This window comes from Chrysochloris asiatica, unplaced genomic scaffold, assembly GCF_000296735.1.
Source record: "Chrysochloris asiatica unplaced genomic scaffold, ChrAsi1.0 scaffold00103, whole genome shotgun sequence".
Lineage (NCBI taxonomy): Eukaryota > Metazoa > Chordata > Mammalia > Afrosoricida > Chrysochloridae > Chrysochloris > Chrysochloris asiatica.
In genome coordinates, this window is record NW_006408621.1 from 9791572 (window position 1) to 9811916 (window position 20345).

The following is a 20345-nucleotide window of genomic DNA, read 5'->3' on the forward strand; positions in this document are numbered from 1 at the left end:
GGTGCCTGTGAGCCTTCCAACCTTCTAAGTATTCCTTTATATGTGGTTCAGAGTTGTGGGACCATCCCCTGAGCCTGCTTGGTCGGGTTTTCTGTGTTGTTGTTGGCGGAGCTCTTTGCTACACATCCACCTGATCCGCCATCTTGTTTGTTCTCTCCATGAGTAGGTTTTGGAGGGTAGAAAGGACAGTAGAAAGAACCAAGATCAGTTGTAGATTTACTTGAGGTCCATTCACAAATCCTTTGAGGTACCCTTGTCTAGGTCAACTGTAATGCCCCTCACAATCTCATTTGGTACCGGTATTGGAGATAGATTAATAAACTCTGTGTTTTAGGTTTATTTGGAGCTTTCATAGCATAATGGTTACATGTTGGTAGAATTGCAAGGTCAGCAGTTCAAAGCAACCCTGTAGGGTCACTGTGAGTCAGAATCGACTCGAGTGCACTTGAACAACAAAGATGGGCTAAGAAGAAAGTTAAAAAAAAAAAAAAATTAATTCCATAACATTAAATCCTTGTGCAGGTGGTTTTTTAATTTCTAAGAGAAACTTGGAAATAAATCTGTGTCATTTTCTAATGTGTGTGTCTTTTTCTAAATGTTTTTATGTATTACCTTTTGACATAAATCAGTTTTTTCTTTTTTTTTAGCATTTGTATTTAGAAAAATAAACTTGTTAAGATCTGCATAAACATGTTTTTTTTAGTAGTTTCTGACAGCCATAAATATACGTTATACTTCATAACTAGTTTCTGATTTGATTCTTACGTGTTAGTGAATTGATGTTCCCTTTGCTAATGGAAGGAAAACCGTAAGATAGACTTTAAAACTGTAACAGAAAAATGCAGACTGTAGATTAGGAAGATATTCACAGCTCTCTCTGACGTATTGAAATCTGCTCCCAGAGGCTAATGAATTCGTGCACACATGTAAGCATCTTCACCTAGTGTAAATGCTGTTAGAGGCCCACCACTTGAATCTTAACTCTCCTGTGTGTTTTTTTTGCCAGTTCCTCTTTACTGAAGCTGACACATAACAAAAACTCCTAACCTGGTACAGGTGGAAATAGTGAGGGAGGCGTACTCCTGAATTGCGTTTTTCTAACTTTTCAAGAATAATTGTTAAACTGTTGTGGACTCCAAAACCACTGCCATTGAGTTGATTTTGACTCATAGCCAGCCTTTAGGGCATAATAGAACTGCTCTCTGAGACAGGGAACAGCCTCATCTTTCTCCTTTGGAGTGGCTGCAGTTAACAGTCTAATGCTTACCCCATTATACCACCAGGATTCCTTTGTGGACTCTTCCATGAGTGGTGTTACATTAAACATTTTTAAAGAAAAACATGCAGAGACTGAAAACTACTTTGAATGAGCTTGTATGTTTAAAACATATTTAATTTCAATAATAGTTGTATGTGTGTTTATATATTTTTGAAAAATAGAATTTAGTGGTGCATTGATTAAGTGCTTGCCTGGTGGTAAGTGGTTCAAACTCTGTACTGTAGGACCACTATGAGTTGCAATCAACTTGCTGGCAGTGAGTTTGTTTGATTGTGTGAATAGTGAGCCCTGAAGGCACAGTGGGTAAGTGCTTGGGTGCTCACTGAAAGGCAGGTAGGTGGTTTGGCCCCATCAGCTACTCTGTTTCCACAAAGATTACAGCCTTGGAAACATTTGGGGCAGTTCCACTTTTCTCCATAGGGTCGAGTCACCAACAGGTTTTTGTTTTATTATGTGGATTTTTCAAACCCCTTGCAAAAATTAGAAAGACTAACAGGGATTGGGGCCTTAAGTTGAAAATCGTTTATCTAGAGGAAATCTCAGGACCAATTTCCTGTTTGGGGTGGATTATGCACTTCACTGCAAAGTTGGTTTAAACCACAAGGTCAGCAGTTCAAGCGTACCAGTTGCTCATCGGAAACCCTACACAGGATCGCTGTGGGTTGGAACCGACTCAATGGCATTTAACAACAATAATTAGAATAAAGATCAACCTAACAACCCTTTGTCATCAAGTTGATTCTCATTCATAGAGATCCTCGAGGACACAGTCGGAATGCACCAAGGAGGCAGACTGCCACTTATTTATTTCTTCCGTAGTCTTGAACTGCTGACATTGCAGTTAGCAACTGAGCACTTACCCATTACACCACCAGGGCCCTTTAGAAAAGAAACAATATCCTATAATACCCTTCTCTATTTGCATTTGGTAAAGTAATGAAAGTTCTTCTTGATTTTCTTATTCATGATACAAGTGTTTTTGTTTTTGTTTTTTTCTATTTGAAAAGAAGTTTCTTACTGCATTAAAAATATACTTAAAACATTTAAGCAATAGACTCTTACCCTCTCATCTTTGGGAAACATGCCTATTACAGAAACGGAGGCAAACCTGTTGGATTCCTCTGAAATAACCTTACAATTCTGGATGTTTTGGTTTCTGTTGGCTCTTGCTATGTTTTCATGTTTGAGGGTTGGGTTTAATAATTGTTCTTCCTTGAATATACAGAAAAGTATATGCTTCCCTCATAGAGATAACATTGTTAACCTGTTGATATATTTCCCTCTTTTAAGCCGTATTAAGATCACATTGGTTTTATTTTTAACCCTCAACTCCATTAGAGTATATTTTATGACATTAAAAAGTCTTAACTTTTTTTTTAAATAGTAAAAAAAATGTTTATATAGGTATGTCAGATAATGGCTAGTAAATTGTGAAAAATGAAGGATTAGACCATTTATTACAATTACAGGTCTAATATATGTACGCTATAATATATTACTCTAGGTCCATCATTTTCCTCTGAGCTCACATCAGTTTCTAGTTATTTTGTTTGCTCCATTCTATGTTTATTTTTCTTAAGTTATTCTGATTTTTGGTATATATCTACAAGCTTTTAGAGATTTTCTTTACTTTTCTTTCTAAAATAGTTAACTAAACTGGATATAAATGATTATGTTTAGGACAAAGATGGAGACAGAGCAGTTCACCATGCAGCTTTCGGAGATGAAGGTGCCGTTATAGAAGTACTGCACCGAGGCAGTGCTGATTTGAACGCGCGCAACAAGCGCAGACAGACGCCGCTTCATATTGCTGTCAATAAAGGCCATCTTCAAGTTGTGAAAACTTTGTTGGATTTTGGCTGTCATCCCAGTCTCCAGGTAATATCTGTAAAGAGATATATTCTGCAGCTCTTGCTAGGGTCTTCATCAGGGGGAATGCAAAGTTCTGTGGTAAGCTTCTCTGGTTATCAGTTCTTTTTTGTAGGGCCAGTGATAGTAAACGGCACCAGAGAGAGAATGTATTAAGATAAGCAGATACCCCTTTAAAAAAGCCTTTTATCAAAAAGTGTTAGATCAGGTTTAGACTGAGGCTGAGAAGAGTATGCTTCCTTGCAGCAGTATCAGCTGATGGATTGATTAAGCAATTTTTAAAATTATGACAGTCAACTTTTAGGAGCTTAAGAAAGTTCAATGACTGCATTTCATGATAGTGCTTCATAACATAAAAAATAAGTATGGCTTAATTTGTCTTGAGGTTGCAGGGTGGTGCAAAGTATTCACATACATGGTTTTATTAGCGATGAATGTTTCTGAGCTGTAGCCGTTTTTGGTGTTGATAAAGTCTAGGATGTGACCTTAGAACTGGGTTCCAGAATTGGAGGATGGAGGAGGTTTGCTGTTAAGTGCCATTGAGTCATTTCCAACTCACAGTGACACTATATAGCATTTCCAAGGACTGGCTTGTGGGTTTGAACTGTCGACCTTGTGGTTAATAGTCCAGTGCTTTTCCTGCAGCACTGTGCCACGATTTTGGGGAGGGACTGGGAGCATTTAATCTGCTGAAGGAGAATGAATTTATACATGCTGACTTTTTTGTCTGAAATGGCCATTTGGGGAGAATGTGAGTGAGGTATAGGAGGCTGAGAATGGAAAACTGAGAAAAGTAATGAAGCTTTGGAATAGCTATTATAGAAGCTAGAAGGCTTCAGAACTGATCAGTAGCCCACCTGAAGACTGAATGTTTATTGTCGCCAGATGTAGGTTCATAGAAGGTGAACAGTTACGTTGAACTTGAGTTAGGGAAAATTTATGAGGGTGGGTGAATATAAGCCTGGGTTTGACATTTTTTTCCCCATAAAGGGCCAGAAAATAAATACTTTAGGCTTTGTGGGCCATATAGTCTCTATTACTTGTACTATTGTAGAATGAAAGCAGCCAAAGATATATTATGAATGAGTGTGGCTGTGGTCTAATACACTGTGGAGTCAGCTTTGGTCCGTGGGCCGAAGTTTGCCAGTCCTGGTATATGCAATAGAGCAGTTATTTGTGACTTTATTGAGAATAACATTTATGAACCTAATGAGATCTGCAATACTAATTTACTGAAATGACTGACAATGAATAACCATTTATAACTGAATGACTAGATTAATGAAAAAAGTAGTCAGCTTGAAAAGGTAAACAAACAATTTTTCTCTGTCATTTGCTTTCAGTATAACCTAACTTGTCTCTGTTATGCCCTTTGAAAACACTTCAATTAGTGATTTTCAACCACGACATATAGCACGATATAATCATCTTGGGAGCTTTGAAAAGCTACAGATGCCTAGTTGTCTCCCCCAGAGATTCTGCTTTATGACATGGGCCTCAGAAGAGTTAAGAGCGCCCAAGCCTATTCTAATGACTCAATTGATTGTTATGGGGCCTGAGACTGGTGTAAGTTTGTATGGAATATCAGAATCCCAACAATGGTAGAAATGCAGTTTATCAGACCAGACCACTTTAGAATCTTTAAATTTTTTGGCAGTTTTTTTTTTTTTTTAAACCTATTAATTTGTGTTACTAAGCAAATTGTATTTAACGTCTTTGATTTTATTTTTCCTTTTCTTTGGAAAGCTACAGCATATTTATTGTGTTTTCTACCTAGATTGAATTTGACTTTATATCATCAGTGACTTTAGTGGGTAATGTTTCTCTCACCTACATTTTTGTACTTAACACATGTTCCATTATTGATAATTCTTTGATAAAGCCTCTGTTTCTTTTCCTTTGTTTAGAAGTTTGGAACTAGTATGTGGTGATTAAACTAATTGAAGTTTCTTTACACTTTTAAAAAAGGATTCCGAAGGCGATACCCCTCTTCATGATGCCATAAGTAAGAAACGTGATGATATCCTGGCAGTTCTTCTGGAAGCTGGAGCAGACGTTACCATCACAAACAATAATGGATTTAATGCGCTACACCATGCTGCACTCAGAGGGAATCCCAGGTAAAGATGTCATCTTTTATTGCCTTATATGCAGTTTTAAAATACTTTCCTATTTCCAACACTGATCAGGAAATAATTTTGGTTTATTTAGATATTCTAAAGAATTTCAGTATGTCTTCATTCAATAGATTTCTATAGGATTTTCTTTTGGTTAATAAATGGATATGTATTATCCAATGATTTTAAAAAGTTAGCCATTGAAATAATGTTTCAGTGATACTGGCTTGTAGCTAAACATTTAGTTAAAATGCATTCCATTTTGAGATTTGTGTTTCTTTTTTGACTTTTCTATTTCATATTTAATTTTGTCATATTTATGAGGCTGTATAATTTTCTTAAAGTAATTATTTTTGGTTGTTGGTGAGGGGTATACAAGGCAGAACACACACCAGTTCAATTTCTACATGTTCAATTAAGTGATATTGATTAAGTTTTTCAATTTGTGTAACCATTTTCACGTTTTTTTCCTGAATTGTTCTTATGCATTAACATCATTTTACTTTATTCGTATCTGGAGCCCTGGTATTGTAGTGGATATGAGCTGGGCTGCTAACTGCAAGGTCAGCAGTTCAAGTCTAGCAGTCGCTTCTGGGGAGAAAAATGAGGCTTTCTGTTCCTGCAAAGATTTACAGCCTGGGAAACCCCATAAAGGTTGCTGTGAGTAGGAACTGACTAGAGGGCATACAATCAGCACCACAAAGCTTCTTACCTAACCTTTGCTGTTGCTGCTTGAATCCCACACTGATAATTGCTTGAAAAATGCACAGTGCTCAAGGAAACAGTCTTTACTAATTAAGTTAAACTGTTGATTGATCTAAAGAAGTCTTCAAGGATAGTTTCTGTTGAAGCTTAAAGATTATTTTGGCAATAGTTTCAGGTAAGGGTTTGTATTTCTTTAAGATTATTATTCTCAGGAAGGTTGTTCTTTATGGCTATGTTACCATTTGCACGGTAATTGTTTTTTAAAATCTTTGGTTAAACACCTATTTTTTTGTTGTTGACAGTTTGCTGTGGAGTTGTGTGCACAGTAGAACTGCTGCATAGGGTTTTGAAGGCTGTGACCTTTTGGAAACAGAGTGCCAGGCCAGTCTTCTGAGGTGTCTGTGGTGGGTTTGAACTGCTAAACTTCCAGCTAGTAGTCAAACACTTAGCCATTTGTACTACCACCTAGTTCTTTATTAATAATTCAGTTAATCATATGAGCTTCATGTTAGGTGTTCCCCAACTTTTTAAAAGAAATAGGTGTGCTTTTAAAAAAGTGTTTGCAGAGAAGTGAGAAAGAAAGACTGTTTATGGAGAGTCATGGTTTTGTAAAGGGTTTGAGAAGTACTGCAAAAAGGCCCAGAGCTTTCCATGAACATGTTTTTGAAACAGCTTTACCTTGAGCAGAGTTTAAGGAGATTTTTCTTTTTATAGTTAATCATTTGGTTTAGGAAAACATTCACTTTGGAGAGCATTTTGATAATCTGCCTTGAATTTGTAATCTTTTACTTTCTCACATGGTTTTTATATCATACACTTTCTCCTAGTTTTCTATTTTTCAGTTTCTTAGGATCACCACTAGAGGGTGAGGACAGAAAACAAACGTTTTTTTAATTGTTGGTACTCATACAACTAAGGAGCTCTGCTAGTGTAGTGGTTACGAATCGGACTGCGAACTTTAAGGTCAGCGGTTCGAAACTATCAGCCGTTCCGCGGGAGAAAGATGAGACTTTCTACTCCCGTAAAGATCTACACCCTCGGAAACCCTGTACAGGGTCGCTATGGGTCGGAACTGACTCGACGGCACTTAACAACAACAACAACAACAACTCATACAATTGGTGTATAATTTAGGATGATCTAGTGATCATATTAGATCATATCTGATTTGTGTTTTTAAATTTACAAATATTTGAACATCGGATAGTTTTTGGCATTGTGAAACAGATAAGATAATATTGTTCTCTTCAAGTAAAAATGATGAGAACAAAAGCACTTACCACATGCCAGACTTATGCTAAATGTTTTATCTCATTTAGTCTTATCTCATTTAGTCTTTTTAGGTATGTGTTAATATCCTATTTTGTAGATGAAAAATTTGAGGCAGATCACTAATTTACTTCACCAGGATCACCTAGCTGACTAGTGATATGACCTTCAGCAAGGTCTGATTTTAGAACCTGAGCTTTTAACCATTCTATATTACTTTTTCTGTTTTAGAGTCTACATGTGAGAAAATTCTGAAACACATACACTGTGACTGATTTGACTAAGAATGTACCAATACTTTGCCCCTTTGCATCCTTATCTTTAAGCTCAGAATCTTGGGATCTTTGCTCACTCTCACTTCCATTTCTAAAATTAGATTTAGTCTGCGTGTCTTTCTGTTCCATTCATTCTATTCCCATTGTTGCTGCCCTAATTCGCTACTTGGCACTTTTACCTAGTTTATTATAATACCTTTCTATGTGTTCTCCCTGCTTTCAGTCTTATCCCTGATTCAGCTTTCATACAGTTACCAAAATTATCACACATAAGCATAGATCTTATGGCTCCTTTCTCCTTAGGTCTTCATTTGCTTACTATTATACATAGAATAAATCTGTATACTAGGTTTGTCATTTAAAACCCATTTCTAGTATGCCCTGAGTCTGTCTTTCTAATGCGATTGTTATTAAGTGCCTTTGAGTCAGTTCCCGCTCATAGTGACCCTTTAAAAGGTTTCCGAGGCTTTAAATATTTATGGGAGCAGCTGGTAGATTCAAACTTGTATCCTCGCGGTTAGCAACTCAAATTGTAACCCACTACGCTACCAGGGTTCCTTTTCTAACTTTAACTCTTATCTTACTTTTCAGCCATGTAATACTACCTTCTTTTCCTAAATATGTTCCTTGGTTTCTTCTTTGTTTAAGCATTTTCTTTCATCAGTTACTCTGTTATTCATTTGTATCTTAACTATCTTTCCTCTATACACTCCACATCACATCATTGAAATTATTTTTCATTTGCCTATACTTCCTGTTTTGTGTTATTATATTGTATTTATAATCTGTTGTGTGCTGTCTTTATGTTTACTTCCATGTGTCTTTCTGTTAAAGATGTGAGCTCGCTCTGTCTTCCTGAATATCCTACATGATGTGTCGAATATAGTTGTTATTAAGTGCTGTTGAGTCAGTTCCTACTCATAGTGACCCTGTATAGGGTTTCTGAGGAGCGGGTGGTGAACTTGAACTGCTGACCTTTCAGTTCAAACCGACTTTGCAGTCTAGTGCATTAACTCACATCCAGGACTCCTAGTAGGTACTAAATAAATGATAGATTTAGTTGAACAGTTAGGGATAGTAATACATACATAAGATTATGATTAACTACAACATGAATTCTATAAAGAAATATGTCAGGATCTCAAGTACAGTAATTACTTCATACTAGAATGATCAAAAAGAAATCAGGCTATAATATTAAACCCTAAAACTTCAGGTAAACTGAAACAAATTAGGAAACTTAAAAATAACATTTAAACTATATGAAATGGTTTAATTATAATTGGGAGTATGCTAGCATATTTTGTGATGGTAGACCGAGGCAAGGGGAAGAAAATTTACTTCTATTCATTTCATACGTAAATGTTGGAGCGAGTCCTCCAACCAGATAACAGGTGGCAGGTGAGCCAAAAAGAAAAGAGACATTTTCATTCCATAACAAAGTAGTGTTTTAATTAAAATGAAACAACTCTTTCTTTGACTTCCTAAGAGATTTATGTAATTTGTGACTACAAACTGCCAGAGAAACTGTGAGTTTGGACACTGAAAAGCACCTTAAGGTGACCCTGCTTATAAATCACTTGATAGTTTGGCATTGTGAAGTAGACAAAATAATTATTTAGTTCAGAATTGGGCTGTTTTGAATTACTTTTTAATTCAGAATTAAAAAAAAAAGTCATTAAAACTAACAGTTACTTTGGAAAAACAAATACTAAATTTGGTACCTTATGAACTAATTAATTTTTGAATGAAATAATCAAATATGATTAAAATCTATACTATTAGGAGTCTTGGTGTGGTGCTGTAGGATAAGTACCAGACTGCTAATAGAAAGGTTGGTGGTTCAAACCCACTGGCCACTCTTTGGAAACCCTATATGTTGTTGTTGTTATTAAGTGCCATCGACTTGATTCCGACCCATGCGACCCTGTATAGGGTTTCTGAGGAGTAGCTGGTGAGCCTGAACTGCCAACCTTGCAGTTTTAACAACTTTGCAGTCTGGCACATTAATCCACAGTGCCATACCAGGACTCTGGAGTTCCTTTGTTGTAGTAGTTGTTAAGTGCTGTCGGGTTGATAACGACCCATAGCAACCCTGAATAGGGATCCTGAGGAGCACCTGGTGAGCTTGAACCGCCAACCTTGCAGTTCAAGCGGCTTTACAGTCTGACGCAGTAATCCACAGCACCGGAGTTCCTTTAGGACAAAGTTAAAGTTTGCAATGAATAAGAAAGACCATAGATGAATCAATGCACATGAATTAGAATGTTGGAGAAGAATATTGGAGGCACCAAGGACTAACAAATCATATAAGTTGGAACTGATTTGACAGCACTTAATAATAACCCCATCTATTACCTTGAATTGTAACGCGTTCATTTGTGCTACCAGGAGTCCTAAGAAGCCTTGTACAGAGTTGCTATGAGTCGGAGTTGACGCAATGGCACTTAACAACAGCACCACCACCACCAACAACCAGGAATCTGGTATATGGCAGTGTAGGATAAGCACTGGACTGCAAGGTCAGTTTTGAATCACATGGTTGGCAGTTCACACTGCCAGCTGCTCCTTGGAAACCTTACACAGGGTCACTATGAGTCAGAACCCACTTGGTGTACTTAAAAACAACAACAACAATCTGTTCTTTGTAATTTTCATTTTATTGTACAAATATCTTCTTTGTTTTATTTGATTAACCTGTTGAACTTAATATGTTGTTGTTGTTGTTGTTGTTGTTAAGTGCCATCGAGTCCGACCCATAGCGACCCTGTACAGGGTTTCCGTGGGTGTAAATCTTTACGGGAGTAGAAAGCCTCATCTTTCTCCCGCGGAGCGGCTGGTAGTTTGGAACCGCTGACCCTAAGGTTCGCAGCCCGATTCGTAACCACTACGCTACCAGAGCTCCTTTATGTTGTTGTTAGTGTCGTCTAATTAGTTCTGACTCATCACCTTGTTTAGAGTTTACAAGGAGCAACTGGTAGGTTTGAACCACCAGCCCTGTGGTTAGCAGTCTGGTGCTTATTCTACAGTGCCACACTAGGACGCCAAGCTGCATCTATAGCTCATTTTATGTACAAGTAATTGTATTTCTAAAACTGTAATTCGTAGCTATTTTTTAGTATTTTTCTTTTATTACAGTGTATATGGAGTCCCTGGTATGGCTCTGTGGGTTAATATGGTAGACTACAAAGTTGGTTTGAACTGCTAGGTCGGTGGATCAAACTCAACAGCCACTCCTCGGGAACCTTATATAGGGTAGCTATGGGTTGGAGCCAACTTGAGGACACTTAACAACAACAATGTATATACTTGTTTGTATATACATGATTTGTATCCTTGTGGGTATAAATCTGATACCAGCAAAAACATTTAGTTATAATTTTCAATTTATTCTGGTTAGTTATATTGAAAAGTTTCCAAAATTTTTACACGTATTCATGTGTACACGGGATATTTAAATACCATAATATTCCCTACATTTGCTTTTAGTTAGCAATGAACCATAAGGTTGGCAGTTCAACGAACCATCTATATTACATTGAATCATTATGCTTTAATCTGTGTTACCACAGTCTTGGTGTGTCGACATAGGATAAGCATTCGACTTCAAGGCTGGTTTGAACCACAAAATCGGCAGTTCAAACTCACCAGCCACTACTTGGAAACTGTATACAAAGTTGCTATGAGTCAGTATTGACTCAGTGGCACTTAACAACAACAACAATGATTTTTCATCTCTAAGTCACTATCACAGAAGAATGAATAATTATTAGATAGTTTTTCTAAAAGAAAAAATCACTTTTCTGGTCTTCAGAAATATGCCTGGGTATCTCATACCTTGTTATGCTACAAAGCATTTTGGAATAGCATATTTTAATTTTTTTAAGAAGAAATCTTAACTAGAAAATAGTTTGTATATTTTGATATTTACTATTTATAAGGAGTCCTTGTGTGGCGCTGTAGGATAAGCACTGGACTGCTAGTTGCAAGGTCAGTGGTTCAAACTCACCAGCCTTGGAAATCCTACCAGGTTCCCTATGAGTCGGCACCAGGAACAACATTTATGAGGATGTTTGCCTCTGGAGTTTAGCCATCTATTTTTTCATTTTATAATAAAGTAAAAATTTTCAGATTTAAATAAAGAGCAGGATTAAAATAAGAAAAACTTATTTGGACTAGCATTAATCAGTATATTTCTTAAGTACTTTCTGTGAGAATGCTGCATTTTTAACTGCTTTTAAGTTTCAGAGCTCCCTCACAGACATGAAACTAGAACAGTCAGCAGTATTCTCTGCAGAGCTGGCAAAAACAATTGATGGCATTTGGGGGATACTTTCCTCTCAAAGTAATATTACAAAGTTACTTTATATAGTATTAATTTAAATTTTTTTCTTTAGTATAAATTGAATCTGGAAAGTAGTAAAACTGTGTGAGCCACATGAGTGTTCTATACTTGTTTATTGATACATGTCTTTATTCTCACAAGGACACATACTAAATCATACTAAATATGCAATCAACTCATGATTTCACCTTCAGAATGTTTTGATGCCTTTATTTAATTTTTGAAATATGGTCTTGGTACATGGAATACTTGTGTGGTGGGATAATTAGGGTAAGACCTGAACTGCTAACTGCAATGTCATTGGTTTGAATCTTTAGCTGTTCCCCAGAAACCCTCTTTAGGGTCGCTATGAGTCAAAACCGACTTGGTGGCACTGATAATAACATAAAACAAATGAATGTGGTAAGATTTGATAATCTAGAATGTGTCTTTGTACTGTTTATCTTTCCCTTTAACTTTCTAAACATATTAAGTGCTATATATGAAAAATAAATGAGATTCTATTAAATGATTTCATGTGTACTATTGTATGTTCATTTCTTTAATATGTGTATCCACTTTCAAATACTATTTACCTTGTAATACATAAATATATTTAATATGACTGACTGAGATGTAATTAATGTAAACAACAAGTCCTATTAATTTGATGAAACGATAAGATTTGTTTACATATATGAGTTGGAATCAACTCAAAGGCACTTAACAGCAACATTGTTTTAGGCAATAATTTTCACTTTGAAATGGAGACTGGTCAGGAGTTGAGGATTGGGTAGGCATCTGAGTACTGCTTATCTTCAGTTGTTGTTGTTGTTGTTGTTGTTGTTAAGTGCCATCTAGTCGGTTCTGACCAATAGTGACCCATCACTATTGGTGAGGTTGAACCATCAATCTTGCAGGTCAAACCGACTTTGCAGTCTAGTGCATTAACCCATAGCGCCATACCAGGACTCCTGTCTTCAGTGGTCTTCACTAATTGGTCAAGTTTTTCTGTTTATTAAAGAACATTAAATTATCTATAGTTTCACCGGTCAGTAAGACCACTAAATGGCTGTTGGATCACTTGTCATTTCCCCTTTCAGAAATTGCTCTACCTGAGAGAGAGTCTTGTATATGTATTTCTTGTGATGAACAAAGAAGATAGAGAGAGGAAAGGACTAAAATGTTATTAGAATAGATCTCCATTTTATAACTTAAATGTTTTGGAGAGATGAAATAGCTTCATGATTAAAAAGTAGGAACACTTAGCATTTTCTATAATTTTTGAAGCTTAAAAACCTTGGTTCAGGATCAAGAGAACTAGATAAATTGCATATGTCTGTCCACAAAATGTTTTGCCATTTGTCATCTCCTTTTTTCACCCTGCCTACTAATGACGGCACTCAACAACCACTAACATTTGGACAAATAATGGTAAAATTTAAAGTTAATGCTACGAAGGTAGTGACCCATCATTTTCAGAGTGCTATTTATATCAAAACACCAAAATATAATGTTATTCTTCCCTTTCTGTTAAAATACATGTCTACTGTGAACCACACTGGCATTCTCATCATGTTTTCAGGGTCGCTTTTAGGTCACCTTCTGAAATGTTTTCTTCTTCTGAAGGAAGTTTTATTATTTTTATTTATGAAGCATAGTTTATATTTCATTTAACTATACAAATAATGTAATACCAGGAAACCATAAATATGTAAAGTATTTTATTTAAAATTCATATATTATTCACATGTTTTCTTAAAGCTTTTTATAAACAACATTAGCCATTATAAATAACTCTACCCAAGTAGAATTAAGTCACAAATTGTTTGATTTTTAACCACAAAAATCTGAATAATTTATATAAGTTAAGACTTACTGTCATATGATTGTTATGCATAGTTGAAAGCGTTGACTGTCCTGTAGTAATCAATGCATAGCTACAGCTGGTTGAAGGGGACCAAATCCATTGTAGAGGCGATTTGGTTCCATTTTACCAGCTCTAGCAAAGCATTGCAGTGCTGCTCATTTTGGATCCAAAACAGATACTTTTTATTTTTAAAATCATGGTTATGGACCTCCTACAATGTTTAGAAATCCTTGTATCAGTGCAGTCAGATGTTTCTATTTTGAAAGCACCTTTCTTATGGTTTCTTATTTTTGTAGTTTAGAATTCCTTTTAACAAGTGGTTTAATGTATTAACGGTTTATCAGTGTGTAAATTTGTGTTCAATCAAATAAATTTGTGTTAATTTAGAAACGTAGTCAGATTCCTAATCTGTATCTAAACCAATAATAACATTTAAAGGAACCAATCGGCTTTGATGTATTTTGGAGTAATGTTGACTGTCTCTAAGTAGTAAACACTATCACTTGAGTAGTTAAACCAGTAGGTATGGGAAGAGTATTGTTTGTAACACTTTTCTACCACCACTGCTTTTTTCAGTGTTAGAACTGAGAACAAGCAGTAAGTTGCTGATAGCGAGTAAAGGAATTTGAGTGGCCTTACAGAAGCTCCACTGCCTTTTGGTTTATAAATAGATTACATGTGTGCTCAGTGTAGTGCATAGACTGGTGTTGAAAGGGTCTACCATGCATGCCAGCTTATTTTCCTTGGGTTTGCTTATGTAGTGTTACTAATCATAGGTTAGTAATTTAATCCTTTTAAAACGCTTATGTCCTTGACAAAATTCTCTGCAATTTTCTCATTATTATTGTCACATTATCAGTTAATAATATGTCGACTTGCAGCGCTCAACTACAGTTTATGAGTTTTAGTGTTAAAATTCACCATATAAGTAATACTTGGTAAATCAGAACTGTTAAGTTTTTGTTATAATACGCTTTCACTGTTGTATTTCAATATGGGAACGATCTTCTAAAACATCCTTGCACAAAACAAAAGTTTAAGTTACAGTTTGGCTATATGGTAAATGCTCTCTGAAATATAAAGAGTAAAGAAATACCCTTTTTCATTACTGGTTTAAAGTAAACTGGAGAAAGTCAACTCTAATTCAGGCAATATGCACACACTTCTTAGATTCAATATATTCGGCAGTAGTTGTTCAGTATCATGCTGCTGATGAAATTAGTGTTCAAGTCTTTCTATCAGTCAGTCTTGTAGAAATGAAATGTGTTAAATTTTGTGGACTTAAGTGTGGAAAATAGCAATAAAACTGGCCTCCATTTTATTAGTTATATGGGAACTGCTTAGCAGACCCAGCTGCTCAAGTGTGCTTTTAGATGGCAGTGCAGTTTCATATACTGGCCATATCGGGGCAAGAAGAGGCCATGGAGGAAAAAAAATAGTACAGCATTTGATAATGTCAGCATCTGTTATCCTTGTCAGAGAGACAGTTGAAATGTTTGAGTTACACCAGTGTCAGCAGATGCCCAGAGTTTAATATGTACTCAGTTAAAAATGAACAGCTGATCTAAGTGATGGATGTGACATTTTAGAGTGATTGAAAATACTCTTAGGTATGTTAAGCTTGTAAGCACTAGAATCACTATATCATTTTACTCTCTTAAACAAATAACTTAGCATCTTATTTTGAAAGCATTGCATACTCTTAAATGTTATATATAGCAAAAAGCACCTTAGTCAAAAGTTTAAAAAGAATTATTAAAAGCTTAGTTTCATGCCTACACGATAACTAATCAATTGTTCATTATAAAACATGAGTAGAGTTTCAAAACTATTATATTTTGAAATAATACTTTTACTAAGTGACTAGAATACATAACTAGTAAAGCATATATATTCATAATTTTTTTCTCACTTTGTCATATAGAAATCAGGTATTGCCTATAAATTGTAAATTATTGCTAGAAGCTTTGTTGTTAATCATTCTTTCAAAGTATTTTGAAATCTTCGGCTACAAACAGTTCTACTTTGTAGTAAATTGAATTATAATTACATGGTATCAATAAAAAGCAGGTTATTCTGTGCATAAACTGGTTTGTTTATATTCACAATCTTGGTTCTTTTATGTGCCCTCTTTAGAAAAGGAAATTCAAAGAGAATATAGATAATAAAATTAATTTCTTTCAGTTGTTGGCAGTCTGTTACCAATATACCCTGTTGACTTATAGCTGTGGCCCAGAAGTTTGTCATTTTTCATGCTTAATTCTTAAGTTTCAATTCTTTTGAAGTGTTTAGCATTTCAGTTGTAAATTAGGTTAAGGACCTGATACATTTAAGAGAAGGACTAGGATTACTTTTTTTTAAAAAAAAAAAAGAGGTAGAATTTAAAGACAGCCTTTTAGAATTATGAGCATCTATGTTGGTGTCAAAAAAACAACAACAAAAAAACCTGTTTCTCAGAAATTCTAAATTAGTAAAATACAAACTTATCAAAATATGAAGCAAAAGTACCTGCCAAAATATGATAAAGTTAGCTTTGATTGTATCTTATTTCTTAACAAATCATTCAGTCCTCCTAATGTGAAATATTTAAATTAAGATCACATTGTTGAGACAGAAAGTAGGTCTTGTGTATTCTTTGTTCTTTTGTGCCAGTAATGCTAATTTTCCATTTGTAGTCAAATTTAATTCATGTGAGTACTGAATTAAATGTATATATAATGTTGTATATTTCAAATTTAGATGATTTAAAAGTAATTTCATGATCTTCTAAAATCTACTTCAATAGAAATTCTTTTCCTTCATGGAGTATAAATCTTAGAGATATTTAGTTTCTATTTATAAACATTAGGTACATTTTTATGGTGTTAGTATTAACAAAAGTCATCTGCTTGATACTAGCTTAATTTACATATGAAGGTCATTTGTGTAAAAAAAAAGCAAGGGCTTTCTTTAGCTGCAGTTTAGTTTTCTCCTGGTGGTTTACTGCCTACCAAAAATACATACTTCTTTACATTCCATAGCATTGTATGTTCATATGGGTACATAAAGAAGTATGTACTCTGAGTAGGTAGAATATAGTAGTTAGCTGTAATTTAAACATGAAATTTTAGCTGTAATGTAAACATGAAATTTAAATTTTCCCATTTGTTAGTAAAAAATTCAGCTTACTAATGTATAGAACAATGGTATAGATCATTTGCTGAGACTAATTAATTTATCGAAGACTAAACTTTATGACAAATTTACCTGAAGAATGGTTCCTTGTTCTTAGTGGACATAGACATTTCTAAACATTTGACCAATTATCTGTTGAACTTTGTCTTGGCTTGACACGTTTTGCAAGAGAGTCATAGAATCAGTGGAGTTTTACCGAGTGTTTTTCAGGAATTGTTAAAATTGACCTAGTGTTTCTTCATAATCTTCTGAGCAACTTTCTTCTGACTTTGTAGTTTGCTTCTAGAGCCCTAAAAGTAGATAGTAATTAATTCAATGCAAATTATGTTCACAGACTAGGTAGCTAATTTAAAACTTAACTACTTAAAAACTTAACTCCTGACACTGAGCTGAAAGTTAAAAGGGCAGGGAGAAAATACCTGTCTTTTCTGGAGTGTGAGTGAACTGAATTTTTAAAGATGATGAAGATATTTTTAAGATACTTTAAGGTCACTGAAAAAACTCATGATCATTTGAAAACTTGATCATTCTTTTGTCTTTATTAGTTTCTCACCAGGATTTTCCAATTTGATGTTTCTGTTTTGGTAGAATAAAAATTCAAATAGATGTATAAATATCTAATTTTTGGTGAGTGCTTTAGGCTCTTTGACCTTTTTAATATAAGGGATAGCTCTTAGAGCAGTCAACTTTTCACAAAGTCTTGCTTAAAAGAAATGAAAGGTTTTAGCTTATGAGCACTTGGGTTTTAGCTGTTTCATTTCACATGAAAAGAAATTATAGTTGGTAGGTAGCCTTTAATTACTGTGGTATTAACATGTTAATTTAAAAGAAAGCATGAAGGAATTTTCAGAGTTGGGGCAAGGGGTGGGGGTGAAGGCGGAGGGAAGGCAGGGAAAGTAGCATTTCTGCAGCTTGTGATTAAAGCTAGTGCAGCTCACAGAGAGCAAATCAGAATGGAGCAATTAGATAGCCCAGTACCACGGCCGGTTCAGCAATGCAGCATTAGAGTTACACCATGCACATTCTGGTTTTCCTTTTTCTGGACAGTTAATAGTAAGCGTTAAAAAATATTTTATGATTGTCAAGTTCCTTGGTTGATTAAACCTTGAAATAGCTAATGGCTCTTTAAAAGATAGCATACTTTGGAAGCAGAAAGTGATTTACTAAGGATGGCAGCAGCATCATCATTTAATTTGAAACAATAAAGATCGAATCTTTAATAATATAGATAACAATAAAAGACCTGTGCAGTTTCAAGATCAAAGAGTTATCTGGCATGATACTGAAGCATCGTTCCTGTTTACACTACATATGTTCTCTGCTTCAACTGTGAAATGAGGCTATGCCTAGACAGAATTTCACTTAACAATAAAAACATATATTGAGCTAATAATATAGATAAGCATGCAGAAAGTCATAAGCATCCTTAAAGTACAGGCCTGGGGTGTTGTTACCTGTGAAGTCAGTATCATGCAGCATTTGCAGTTGGAAGAGAGGTAATGACCTAGAGAGTTTCATCGGAAGCAGCCATATCATCTTGATTGTTTCTTCACTCTATTCGCTGATTCAGCACTTCTTTTCAGGATCCAAGGGAAGTATCAGTGAGCAGAGAACTTTACCTTTTAAGATAATTTGAAAAACAAACAAACAAACAAACAAACAAAGTCTGCTTTTCCTTCTCCCTCTCTTTCCCCATCAGTAAAACTATAATAAAATGGAGTCAACATTGGTCATTTGATTTGGAATATCATATTACCAGTATTACACAGATAATTGAGCACCTTGCATTTGCTGTACAGAAAGTTAAGCAACCAAGGAGAGTTTGCTGTAAGAGCCAAGAAAATGAATCTAGCTTACTTCTTAGATGAAATGCTTCCGAAGAGGGGGGAAAAGTTGCAAAGGGAGTTAATTTTATAATCTAAAATAGACACCCCCCCAAAAAAGAAAAGAAATCATAGTTCACTTCCCAAGTAAATGTAAACATTCACCCTGTTTTCCTGACTTCTTATTCTTCTGACTGCTGCATCTTTCTTGCTTTGAGGGTTTTTTGTTTTTAGTTTCCAGGATTAAATGGTAGATCTGTGTTGAAGCTACCTTTTCATATCCAGAGGTCATGTCTGCAAGTGAGGTCAGGACTTCCACATGGTCACTACAGAGGCTAATTTAGAGTCTTTCCTCAGTGACCACAGGCTAAACTGTTTCAGCTTTATAGGCAGCTAAGCATTTGAAACATGCACTCCCAGGCAAACAGGCTCTCTTGTGCCTCTCTCTTCCCTGACCATATTTAGTCAACCATAGCAAAAAATAGTCTCTCAGCTGTCGATTGTCGATCCAAAAGCTGAGGAAGCTTCTATCTAGCTTTCTGCCTATTGATTGTTCATCCTGCGGTCCAAACACTGCTTTGCCATTTGTCCTACCTTTTTTTTTTTTAAAAAAAGCACTGCCAAATAAAGCGGTCTCTCATGTTTCCACTTATATTTCCCAGATTTTCACTGAGCTTGCGCTGACACTAGGAAAGCCTGATGTGGCTGTCACTATACTTAGAAGCACTGCAGAGCAAAAAATTACCCTGGCTAGTAGCAGGACAATCCTTAGACAGATATAGAACAAATAAAATCCCTCTGCTGCCAAAATAGATCTTAAAACCTCATTTTTTTGTTGTTGTTGGTAAGAAATATTATAGATGATGAATGGTACATAGCTAAAGACCTGAAGGGATTTTGTAGCTTTACCTTTCCAGTGAGTTGTTGCTATACATGCTGTTTTAAGTTTCATGAATAATATTTGAATGGGAAATATGTAGAACCAGTAAGTGGAACTTGTATATCCAAGGTGGTGAGATCACTAAGGGAGAAGAGAGAACTAGCGTATTCCTGATATCTTGAAATGCTACTTAATTCTTAATTCTGTGACAATTGTATTCAATTTTTATAGCGCTTAGTTAAAAAAATAGAGGAGTACTTTTGAGTAATTGTCATCTTTTATATTGAAACTAAATATGCATGTTTTTGTTGTTGTTGTTAAGTGCTGTTAAGACAGTTCTGACTCATAGTGACCCTGTGTAGGGTTTCTGAGAAGCAGCGTTGATCTTGAACCACCAACCTTGTGGTTCAAACAGACTTTGCAGTCCAGCACACTAACCCACAGCACCCACACCAGGACTCCAAATATACATGTAGAAGTTTAAAAATACTATTCAATTGTATATTATTTTTAAACGTAAAGTGATTTTTTTGGGTCCGTTTCTACACTGCCAGAAGGTACCCTGGCAGTGTAGTGGATTGCAAGCTGGGCTGCTAATTGCAGGGTCAGCAGTTTGAGTCTACTCGTCACTCCACAGGAGAAAGTTGAGGCTTTCTGCTCCCGTAAAGATCGGCAGCCTCAGAAACCCTATACAGGGTCGCTATGAGCTGGAAACAACTCCACGGCACATCACCATCACCACATTGTCGTAGTTTTCTCA

General features: G+C 35.5%; 1 protein-coding gene across 1 annotated transcript in view; it reads left to right on the plus strand.

Annotated features, from left to right (window-relative positions):
• MIB1 (mindbomb E3 ubiquitin protein ligase 1) overlaps positions 1-20345 on the plus strand; it is a 147691-nt gene that overhangs the window by 83847 nt on the left and 43499 nt on the right. Inside the window, exons 11-12 of the mRNA XM_006867290.1 lie at positions 2960-3157; positions 5117-5268. Coding sequence (XP_006867352.1) covers positions 2960-3157; positions 5117-5268 — 350 coding nt within the window. The remainder of the gene's footprint in view (positions 1-2959; positions 3158-5116; positions 5269-20345) is intronic.